The sequence below is a fragment of the Carassius gibelio genome, chromosome A1 (genome assembly GCF_023724105.1).
Source record: "Carassius gibelio isolate Cgi1373 ecotype wild population from Czech Republic chromosome A1, carGib1.2-hapl.c, whole genome shotgun sequence".
NCBI classification, from domain to species: domain Eukaryota; kingdom Metazoa; phylum Chordata; class Actinopteri; order Cypriniformes; family Cyprinidae; genus Carassius; species Carassius gibelio.
The window spans coordinates 5,449,279-5,461,619 of NC_068371.1; the positions used below are offsets into that span (position 1 = coordinate 5,449,279).

At 36.6% G+C, this 12,341-nt stretch overlaps 1 protein-coding gene across 7 annotated transcripts in view; it reads right to left on the reverse strand.

Annotated features, from left to right (window-relative positions):
• The window catches only part of fat1a (FAT atypical cadherin 1a), an 89,402-nt gene that overhangs the window by 62,427 nt on the left and 14,634 nt on the right, over nucleotides 1–12,341 (reverse strand). For all 7 annotated transcript variants that reach the window (XR_008155794.1, XR_008155762.1, XR_008155795.1 and 4 more), the window contains exon 3: nucleotides 1,205–1,519. Coding sequence is in view for 4 of the 7 variants with exons in the window: in XM_052568220.1 (XP_052424180.1) it covers nucleotides 1,205–1,519 (315 nt within the window). In the remaining 3 variants the exon portion in view is untranslated. The remainder of the gene's footprint in view (nucleotides 1–1,204; nucleotides 1,520–12,341) is intronic.

The window sequence follows — 12,341 nt, forward strand, 5'->3', positions numbered from 1 at the left end:
GGAGCACGAGGAGGGGGAACCATAGCTGTATAAAATATTCAGTGTGGGTCCATTTAGCAAACCCCATATGCGTACACAGTGATCCATGAAGAGAGTGAGAAAGAGAGAAAAGCGACAGAGAGAGAAACATGGTGAGAAAACAAGAACATGGAGTAGATCTGAGAGCAGGCGAGTGTGCTTCATAAACTTATTCACTGAGTCTTATGCTTCAGTAGATTTACATAAAAAACAGAGGTTTGGGACTGATGGCACGCAAAGAATCTCAGAAGAGCATTAGGATGTACAGCACCTAACCTATCTCTTACTGTTTGAATGCATCCTGCTGATGGATGAATGCTCTGATGGACCATTTTCACTGTACTGATGTAGGTCAATATGACATAAAAATGGCCTTTTGAACAGAATATGCTCTGCACACCATGCTCGACTAGGAAATCAATGGCTGAGTTGTTTGTCAGCTGAATAAATGATTAACAGAACTACTGTTAGTTGCCATACTGTTCACTACATGGCTCAAGGAGACTTTAAGATTACCGAGATCACCAAGGACGCATTTCTTTGATCAAAAATACAGTAAAAACAGTAATACTGTGAAATGTTATTACAATTTAAAATATCAGTTTTCCATTTATTTCCAACGTATTTTAAAACAGATTTTATTCCTGTAAGGGCAAAGCTGAATTTTGAACAGCCTGCTTAACTTTTTCTCCAGGATACTTTGAGAAACAGAAGGTTAATAAAAACATTTATAAAAAAAAAAAAAAAAGTATATATATATATATATATATATATATATATATATATATATATATATATATATATATATATATATATATATATATATATATAATTTTTTATTAAAAATGTCTTTACTGCCATTTCTGATCAATTTAATGTGTGCTTGCTGTATAAAAAGTCTCAATTTCTTTAAAAAAGTTACTTTTGAAGCTGAAATTTCAGCATTCAGGTTAAATCATGAATTAATGCAAAATGTAATCTGATATGTAATAATTTTAATTTAGTGTAGTAGTTAATCAATATGTGTGTCAAATCATTTACAATAGCAATTATTTATATGTCAACTAAATCTGCCTTACTTCTGATTTGAGCCCATTTTTTTAAATTCTGTCAACCTCAGTGACTTCAAATCGACTGCTAGAAGGACTGTAAGATGATAAGATGAAAAGCTCTTTGAAACACTCACCAGTCTTAGGGTTGATGCTGAAGAAACCCTGGGGGTTCCCGCTAGTGATCTTGTAGGACAGCTTTTCACTGGACTTGGTGTCTGGGTCAAATGCATCAATCTGGATGATGGAGACATCTTTAGGTGAGTTCTCCATGACAGACGGATAATAGACAGGTTCAGAGGTCTGTGGGGCATTATCATTGACATCCTGGACTTCGATGTAGACCTCCACGAAGGAAGACAGTGGGACCACACCATGGTCAGTGGCGTAGACTGTCAGCCAGTAGTGAGCTACGGTCTCATGGTCCAGCAGTTCCTGTGTTCGGATCACACCTGAGAATAACAAAAGAAAATCTTAAAGGAACTCTGCAAGACACATACAAATGAAGAAAATAATTATCAATATATATTTAATCAATAAAATAAGGTAACACTTAATTTTATGGTGTGTTTGTTACACTTTACATGTACTTACTACAGTATTAACAATAAATTATGCATAATTGCATTCATATTACTCACTATTTAAATGTATAATTACACTGTAAAAAGGACACTGTAAAACAAAGTATAACCTAAAATAAAGCAATGCTTTAAAAAATATATATTTAAAAGTTGCATTGGTGTAATATTGTTACGTAATGTAGTCATCTTTTTTTCAGCACAAATGAGTGCAATTTACTTTTCTTTCTCTAGATGTAAAACCTAAAGTAGAACTTTAAATAGCATTTCTACATTTCACAGCCACAACATCCTATACCCATCATGCACTGCCTATGATAATGGTAGCCTTAGAAGCAGATAAGTGGCTTTGATAGATTTCACCTATATAGGTGTCTTGGTCCTCTAAGTGTACAAGGCCTTTATTAAACCTGCTTGCTTTGAGCCAGAGTCACCTGTTCGGCTCTCTGCCTAGCAATCACAAAACATTAGAGCCGTTTCACATGTGTGCTGCCTTGCACTCAGCTGTGTCAACAGTCTGCCTATTCACATGGGCAAGACTCTGTTTCACTGCCATAAAGGAATGAGATGGGGGAGGAAGAAGAGGTGGAGGCCGTCAAAGAGCAAACAGCAGGTCTGCGTACAAAGAGCAGTCGAATCTATCACATATGATGGCAAGAGAGTAAGAAAGCAAAAGAAGCACTTGGACTGTGATCTCTACAATCATCCAGGCCATGCACACTAGTGTGAAAAGGTGTGGCATAATTTATGCTGCAGAATGATTCATTACATTTTATTGTATCTTACTTATATTTTATTGCATCACGCTGAATAAAGTGTAGGCTTGGTCAAGGTCAATAAAGATTGGCTTGCCTGAAAAGACATGTAATGTTATCAGTAGCCGAGTGATCTCATCGTTACTGAGGGCAGGCAGGTGGGGTGTGTGAACGACACTCCCTGGCCAAAGTTTGCTCCAGACAGAAAGGAAAAGGGAGGCTCCTGTCGTTGAAAACTCGATCCGAATAAACTTGAGCCCTAGAACTTTTAGATTATACCTAGCTGGTTAAGAAATCTAAAGATCCGGTTGCAAACATTTCAAGAATACCCTCATTCACTCCAACTTCATTTGAGCCAACTCAGAATTCATTTTTAGTTACAAAGTACAAGTATGTTGCACAAAGACATATGAAACAAGGAAGCCACAACGTTATCCAATTTGGATTATCCAGAACATTTTTTTTTTTTTTTGCACAGTGCATAGTGTCAATTCTGGTTCCTTCTCTTTTTAACTTGTTCTGCTGGGCTTTACCAAACTCGAGAGGACTCGATGGAGCCTCAACAGGGTTACGTGAGAAAAAGGAGACTTCCTCTTTTAAAAACAGACAAGGAAAAACTACTGCTTTTCACAGACTCAGGCTGTTTTATTTGACCTTCTTGGCCTTATTTTTCATTCATCATTAATCTGTTACACCTGAATCTAGCTGGATAGCTTAAGGATCTAATATCGGAGGTGAGAGAAAGGAAACAGATAGCTCTCTTCATCTTGCCCGGGGCTGTCGGTGTAGAGTGGCCCATAGATCAGCACTGATATATACTCAACACTGTAAAAGCTCTGCAGAGTTAACACTTCAAGTAAAAACATGAATCAGAAATAAAACAACTGAAAAAAGCAAGACTTTATTTTACTAGACTTTTTCACTTTTAGAAGAGTTTGGGTTCAAGGTTTTCAAGAGATGAATACTTTTATTCAGCAGGGACATTACATATATTTAAAAGACAGTAGACAACATCTCTTATTTATGACAGTAGAAACGTTTCTAATGTCACAAAAGATTTCTATTCAAAATAAATGCTGTTCTCTTGAACTTTATATTGAGAATCCAGTTTTATCAAAGTCTCCACAACAACTTTAAGCAGAATATTTGTTTTTGACAACGATAATAATGAGAAATGTTTCTTGAGCAGCAAATCAGCATATTAGAATGATTTATGAAGGATCATGTGACACTGAAGTAAATTCAGATTAGATATCATATATAAGGTTACAAACAAGCTAAAATAATTCACCCCAAAACTTACTGATGATAATGAATCTCTCTAATGACTCTAACATTCATAATGCTATAAACATTGTTGCTTAGAAAGCTAATAACATAGTCAAAAGTGATACGATTTGAGGTGCTGTTCATGCACAAATAATTTAGGATGAGTTACATTCGTAATTTTAATTCAATTCAATTCAATTCAAGTTTATTTGTATAGCGCTTTTTACAAAACAAATCGTTACAAAGCTACTTTACAGAAAATTATGTTTCTACAATATTTAGTAGTAGCTAGTAGTTTGTGCACATTTGACAGGATTTTAGAAAAAATAAAAATAATAATAATAATAATACAAGACGTAATCAGCTAGACGATGAACTATCAATATTATTAATTAAGTTATTATATGATTCAGTCACACATTTAGCAATAATTGTTAGTTCTGTTTGTTGATTCAGGGTTAGCATCATCTGAGGTCCTCTGAGGGTCAGCATTTTAAAGCCTATGGCAGGGATATGTTCAAGTATGAGCAATAGTAATTGCAATTCTTGTCTTGGCAGCCTAATAAATTATATTTAAGGTTGTTAAACTGAACTTTGCAAAGGATTCATTTAGCGCTGAAGGCTAACTCGTACACTTGTACAGGTTTAAGATTACTAAACTGAGGGTGAGTGCAGAAATTGTTTGTGCAAGTCTTTGAATGTTGGACATCTATAAAAATAAAACTTTTCTTGGTAGATATTTGGCTGAGAAGAAAGAACAACAAAGACAAACATGTGTGTGTGTGTGTGTGTGTGTGTGTGTGCGCGCAAGCGGCTAGCAGGGTATGAAGTTGAATCAAATAGAGTCAGAGGAGCTTAACGATAGCTGTGGAATAGAGAAAGGGTGAGACAGAAAATGAGCTTTGTCTCTGCCAAACGACTGTCCATGCTTGAGTGCTCATTTGGATGACCACGGAACACACACAAAAGAAAGAAACTCCTTCAAGCTCAAAAGGCCGCTGCTGAAAAAGCAGTCAACAGGATGATGACTTTACCAACACACAAAAGCTCATCACGTTCACTAACGATCATACTATGCTAAAATACACTTCACATTTATTGTATACTTACAGCATTTTTACACTTATTTAGAGTATGAACTGATTAGGAAGATTGCAAGCCAGACTCAAATTCACTCAAATTTGACTTGGTCTGAATAGACTTTAAATCCAACAGCATGGATTTACCACCCACACTACCCACAATCAGTCATCCTCTAGGTGCCCAGCTGAGTGGAATAGATCCGAATTGACATGCAAGGACATTTACCTAACAATAAACATTCCCCACAGGAGTCTGATTCATACACACGAGTCCTTTACAATACTAACCAACCCTGATCGAGAAGAAGCTTCAGGCATTATTCAGCATTAAAGCTCAAGCTTAATTGCTGGTACAATCTTCAACACGTGAGTGCAACAAGAAGTTTGTACCTTAAAAAAATAGATATTTGCACAAAGTCGAATCCTTTATTTAAATACTTGCAATAGATGTAGCTTGGTTCAGTTCAAACAAGACTTGGAATTGGTAAATTCCACACAAACGTCTTGGCGCACGCATTCAAACACAATCTGGACGATCTGTAATCGTAATGATTCACTCAGGTTGTTTCATAGGTATTCTGCCACACCTTTGAATCAACTGTGGTTGAGGATGTTGTAAAACCTGCCCTGAAGCTATAAAGTATGATGACAGAAATACAGCAGGTCTTTCTTTCTGGCTGCTTTGTCTGTTTATTTCTTCACCCTGAAGCGATACATTTCACAGCAACCTGACTGCCTCGATGAACAATGAGAATCACTTGCACTGACTCATGGCTGACCTTGCACGAAGGTGTGTGTGCATATTTGTGTGTGCAAAGAGAGACAGACAGAAAGGAAGCCAATTTCATTCTCAGACTGGATCAACATCCCCAGTGACTGATTAGATCATGAGAAGGCCACGACTACACCATCACCACACTGAGTTAACAAGCATTTCTTGGTTTCTGATCTTGACATGTTAAGGTTTGGTCCTGGTTGAGAGTTATAAAAACCATAATGATGGCAATGTTAAGTGGATTGGGTAATAGCATAGTCTCCATGCTGCATTCCCTCGTCTTATGTTTCTCAACTTTCCAAAAATGAGGGTCAGAGAGAGGGTCTCACTGAATACATGGCTTGTTGGCTAGTACGAGTTCACCAACATGCTGTGGCCTGATGGTCATGTGACCGGATCCAGCTTAGGTCATTGTCGGTTCCTCCCCCTATTGTCTACTCTTTCACAGTTATTTGGAATATTAAAATATTATCTGATCTTCTCACGACCTATGTACATCCACTGTTGGACATTTTTGTTTGGTAGGGTTGGTTTATCGATTGGGTTTTATCCGATACCGGTGCCATTTCGATACTTTTAAAATGGTACCGGTGCCTGAACAGATACTTCTATAAAAATAAATAAATAATAAAAAAATCCTAAAAAGGATTACATTAAAGAAAATTTAAAAGATTTAAAATAAATCCATAGCATTCACACGCTCCTTGGAGGCTTTCATTTCCCAAGCTTACCTTGCTCGAAGGCTAATAAAATATATTTCACGATCTGGGTCATTATTTAATACAAAACCACATATAATGTTTCTACTGTATCAATCACTCTGATATTTAGTTCAAATGAGTGCTGTCTGTACCTGTCTTTAATCAGTTCTGTGAATTACTCTATGGTTATTCTTTATGAAGTAGCAACAATGTCGTTTGTAAAGTACAGACTTAGGCACATTAGTATTTTCACCCCAAAAAAGAGTTTTAAGCAAGTTATTTATATATTTTGCTGTAGTGTGTTTACATTCTGCCATTAATTTTATAATAATCTAGTGAGATTGTTGAATGCATAAGCAGTCTGACGACAGACTGCCTAATAGGGATGGGCATTTTCTGCAAATATCACATTCGAATATTTGAGCTCACAAAAAACGAATATTCGAATATTCATTTATTTAAATTAAGTTTAATGAGACAGACGTTATTTTTCAGCAACATAGAGAAAAACAGAAAGTGACCAAATTATGTTTTACTGTGAACTTTTTTTTTTTTGAAATTCGAATATCATTTTAATTTATCGAATAATTAGAGCAGAATGAATATTCGAATGTTCGACTATACGTGCACACCCCTACTGCCTAAGACTAAGACTTTTGCACAGTAGTGTATGTATAAAGTAAATATAATTTGATTAAGTATATTTAAATAAGTGTAATTAAAGTATGTGTTCATATTGTGTTAAGGGCTAGATTTTCGCTGGAGTAAACAGCTGTGTACGGTGTGATGAGCGGTGAACCAAGCAAAAACTTTACAGTAGATGAGAAACTGATTACTCCCCCATTACCCTTTGTAAACTATATTTATGACAAAGAACTGCACAGATACAAATATTCTGACAATCTGTCGATAAACACACACCGTTTCTGCAATGGTCTGCGGATTGAAGAGCATGCTGAAAGACGGGGAGGAGACCCGTGTGCCGTCGTTTTCATATAAAATTTAAGGGGACTGACTCTTGAGGCGAATGTGTGTACAGTTTATGGAGCTAAATGATATAGCACGCTAAAAAAGCCTAGCGATGCCTATGCTTCTTGTGTACATTTCAGAGAACCAGGACAAATATTTCAACCGATTGCTCAGGCAATTAAGTAAATCTGCGTTCTTATTCAGTTCAGTGCATACCAGTTCCATATTGTCACCGGGTTTCGGTACCCAACCCTACTGGTCGGCAAACTAAACTAGAGAGAGAGTGTAAAAAGTGTGTTTTCAGAGATTTTACTTTTGAATAGCCCACAGAGCTAAAAGCAGCTCCTCGTTTCTCCTTTCTACACAAAACAAAAATATGACACTGCTTCATTTTGAGAAATTTCTAATTGTATGTGTACTGAAAGCTGGCAATTTCACCAAATTAAAAAGCTAGAAAAATATCACCAAGGATGTCAAACAGAGGATTAAGATATGCAAAATAAGTAATAAGTCACAAGACTTCAGCTTCTCTAAGCACACTTGACGTTAGCTGAAATGCTGTGAATATCATCAAAGCAAAGTCTGACTAACTCTGAGCAATTCTTTGACCTTCAGAGAGTGACTCTACATGGTTTCACATATGTAATGGAGGCGTTGGAAGCAGAAGGGTAAGTTAGGGCAGCTTGTATTCTCCTGGCCTGCACTTTAAAAACGTGGTCCGTTTCTCTTTGAACTGGCTTGGCTAATTCTGTTTGCCGGGCTCCTGCATTCCTCAACCTTCTTAGGCCTCCTGCTCACATGCTTACATAAACTTTCTCAGCGATTTTCTCTCCACCTCCCGCTTCACTCTATTTTCATTCTTTTTCTTTCCTGAGACTCCAGAGAAATAGTTTAGATTCCAGTGTCAGAATCAAAAGTACTATGAGGGAACCCTCGGCTAAGCTCCCATCACCCCACCTTCCCCCTCCTTTCCCAACTTTAATCATATCATGCTTATGGTTCCCAGAGTTTTTTTAGGGGCTTTAAAAGGGCTCTACCCCATTACTTTCACTTTAGGGATGCAGGATGTCAAATTTGTACTTTTGAACGATATGTTGTTGTTGTTTATTTTTTACTTAACATTTATAATAATAATAATAATAATAATAATAATTCACATATAGGTTGTTTACACATGATGTCATTGCTGTGGCGCGAAATGCAGCTGCATGCCAGGAGGTGACTTTTCTATATCGCTAGCAGAATCTCAAAATCCAAAATGTTTTGGGTTGTTTATGAATGCTCAAATTGGTCAATCCAAGAAAACACAAGGAGCTTTTATCATGCCCGAAAATTAGTTGTACATACGGGTGGAAAATGAAAGAAATTGAATAAAAAATGCTGGAAAAAGTGACATATATCCTGGATCCATCATGGTATTCACTTTTGAAATAGCTTGTTTGCAATTATGGTTGGTTGCTTAGACTATATCCCTTTCTCGATTGCAGTCAAGTATTTCATTTTAATTGAAAAATCGCTCCTCTTCCTCACATAAGGATTAGAGTTGTTCCGATTCCGATACTAGTATCGGAAGTATCTCCGATACCACAACAAATTCTGGCATCGGCATCGGCGAGTACATGAACCCATATACCGATCCGATACCATTTTCTTAAAAAAGACCTAGTTATGACCGCAAGCTTTGCCTAACCGCTGCACGGTTCTTCTTCGCTGCTCAAAATGCATTGAAAACACAGGAAGTTGTGCTGTGTTGCCACAAGCAACCCCTGTTTAGAGCAGCGAAGAAGAAATGAAAACGCGTTAGCAGCCCTTATCTATATATGACTGGATCACTCATCACATTCTAAACTGCCAAAAGACAGTGAAGCCGCTACTATATTATAGATCAGTGGTTAGCAGTATGTCTCTGTAGTACCGGTAGTTACAGACTCTCAAGTATATTCAGTACCGGCAGCTGCGTTCAGTCGCTTCCGTGTAAGTCAAAACGCAGGGCTCCAGACAGTAGCCGAATATATACTAGTGTCTGTGAATATTAAACTGCAAAATACTATTTAAATATTACTCCCGCAAAATCTACATCTCTGTGGGTGACTGGCACAGATGCGCGAGAGCTCGCTGTTTTGTAGTCTCTGCTGTGTGTCATGAGGACACGAACGCATAAACCGTCACTTCATGAGAATTTACCGTTTCATTTGAGAATACTGTCATATCATAAACACAGACACTCAAAGATCTTCATGGCAGCCCATTAAAATAAATGTTTGGTTTACATGAGTAAATTGACAATATATAAAGCTACTGTTGTAGCCTACAGTAATAATAATACATCTCTATAATAATAATAATTATGCCTAGATGGTTGCTTGTTTTTTACTTGTTTTTTACTTGTTAGAGATTATCTGATTAATAGATCTTTTTTTATATTCCTAGACTTATTTGTTGCAGTTTTTTTATACAGTTATATTGTAAAACTTAAATACCTTTTTTAGTTTGCGGTGTTAGATTTTTGGCTGCATTTGAAGTTCTTTTTTGCATAAGAAAATAAATAATACTGTCAAATTCATGTTAGATAATACAAATACTGTAATAAATACAGTAGTTCACCATGTATTTGTTCATGTTTTATTGAGGGATCTGTCTGAAGCACACCATAAAAAAATTCTAGCAATTTACACAGGGCTAGTAGTATATACAGCTGTATATACAGATATACACCCAGGTATCGGATCAGTACTCGGTATCGGCCGATACCCTGAGCCCAGGTATCGGAATCGGTATCGGGAAGAGAAAAAGGGTATCGGAACATCTCTAATAAGGATCACATCCAACATATGTTGTAATTTTATGTTTATACCTTTCTCTTGTTATAGTGTCAAAACCAGCACAGTATCTCACCCATTCAGCTTTTAACTTCCTGATATCCATCTGAATTTCACACTTCATCAGAATCATGTGACTGCAAACAAGCTATTTGGCCATGCCTACATCATCACTTGCCCCAACACAAAAATATAAATAATAATCAAAACTTTTTTTTTTTACTTTTATGTCGACATTCATAATTGTATTAAAAAATGTATATTCATTTAAAATTTTAATAATAAGAATAATATAATAAATATGATTTATAACACTTCAAAAATCATCATTTATTTATTTACTTACCACATTATTGTCTTGCTGACCACCCCACCAAAAAATCTTGATTAATACATTTTATGCTGCCATTAATAACTTGCTGATACTATTAGCATTTTTTTTATATGTTTTGTATTTTTTTATATAATTTGTAATATTAATAATTATTTATAATATTTCTTAAAAATTATGAAATATACTTTATTATTTACCTAGCTGACTTTAGAGAGCAAGTAGAATCTATAACCACAAAGAACACCAAATATTTAAGTTTACAAGGTATAAAATGCATGTATAGGCCAGCAGGGAATTCTTAAAGGGGGGGTGAAATGCTCGTTTTCACTCAATATCCTGTTAATCTTGAGTACCTATAGAGTAGTACTGCATCCTTCATGACTCCAAAAAGTCTTTATTTTTATTATATTTATAAGAGAAAGATTTTATTATATTTATAAGAGCCTAGAGGCGTGACGTGTGGGCGGAGCTAAAGAATCACGAGCGCGAGTAGGCTTTTGAGTTGAGAGCATGTGGAAGCTGTGACACAGATCCAGAGGCTGAAATTTAACAAAAGCTGTACATGTGGAAAGTGCAGTTTGATGACAACATCGCATGTTGTTTACTTGATGTGCTTACGCGCTGATATCTAAGTTAACAACACAGAGATATTTGAAGCAGTTTTACTCACCGCATGTGGTTCCAACACACAATCGTGACCCTTTTCCGTTGGGACTATCCTTAAGAAATAAACGATGTGCAATCCGAAATGCAGGGAACACACAAAAACACTTGCACAACTCCGTTGATGCTCTGTAAAAATAAACTCCATCCACTGGTCCCTTAATGCTGTTTCTCTTTTGGTAATCTGTGCAGGGTTGTCTTGCCCTGGCAACCAAAAACACACTTCTTTTCTGACTTTTCGCGACGCTCTCGTTCTGATCAGGCTGTGCTCAGCCTCTCAGTGCTCTGCTATACGGGAGCGCGCGCTCTTCCGGCAGAAGAGCGCGCACTTAGGACCCATATAAGGAAATTCCGCTCCATCTAACGTCACACAGAGCCATACTCGAAAAAAACTTTCCGAAACTTGTGACAAACCAGAAGAGGTTTTTTTGGAACAAAAATACTCCTTCAAATGTACAACTTAATTTTTGAAACTTTGTCCATGTTTAGCATGGGAATCCAACTCTTTAACAGTGTAAAAAACTCAGTATGCATGAAATAGCATTTCACCCCCCCCCCTTTAACGTCGAGCCCTAAATATTTAGAGTACTGAATAAACTTTATAACTTTTAAAAAGCTATTAATGTATGTATGGGAAAAGATGCATTATAGAATAAAATTCTCTTGGAAACCAACACAAATCTAGTTTAGAAAAAAAGTGACTTCCACAGCCATGGTTATCGGCCTCTAATAGCAGATTGAGGAAGCAATTAAAGAATGAGTGCTTGATGACTTTAACAAACACTCTGGCACACAAAAGCCATCTTATCTGCAGGGCATGCTGGACACGTGATTACGGGCTTGTAGAGTCTCTTGAGCCTCTTGTTACGCATCATTGCATCTTCACTATATCGTCCCGACTAACAAAGCAACTACCAACCTGACTAGCACCAAAAAACAGCTTGGAACATCTGGCTGGAGGGAAAAATCATACTTAGGAGGAACAGAATGATTTGACCGACTTAATATAGTACACTTACATTATGTCATTGTGTCTCGTTCTACATATGACACTAATCTTATCATCTTAAAAGCAGAGAGTGAGTGGAAATCTTGCAATCTTGAGGGAAAAAATTACTATGCTGACATATTCTAACCTGGCACAAAAAAGGAGCATGAAAAAGAAGAGGAAATTTGTCAAAAAAAAAAAAAAAAGTTTTTTTTTCTTCCCATCATTTTCCTGCTTGCTTTAGCCTATTAATTCCAGTTGAGAGCTTCTTTTGACACATGCCCAAAACAGATCCCATTGTCCAGAAGACCTTGTGTTTTTGCAGAGGACTGGCAGTG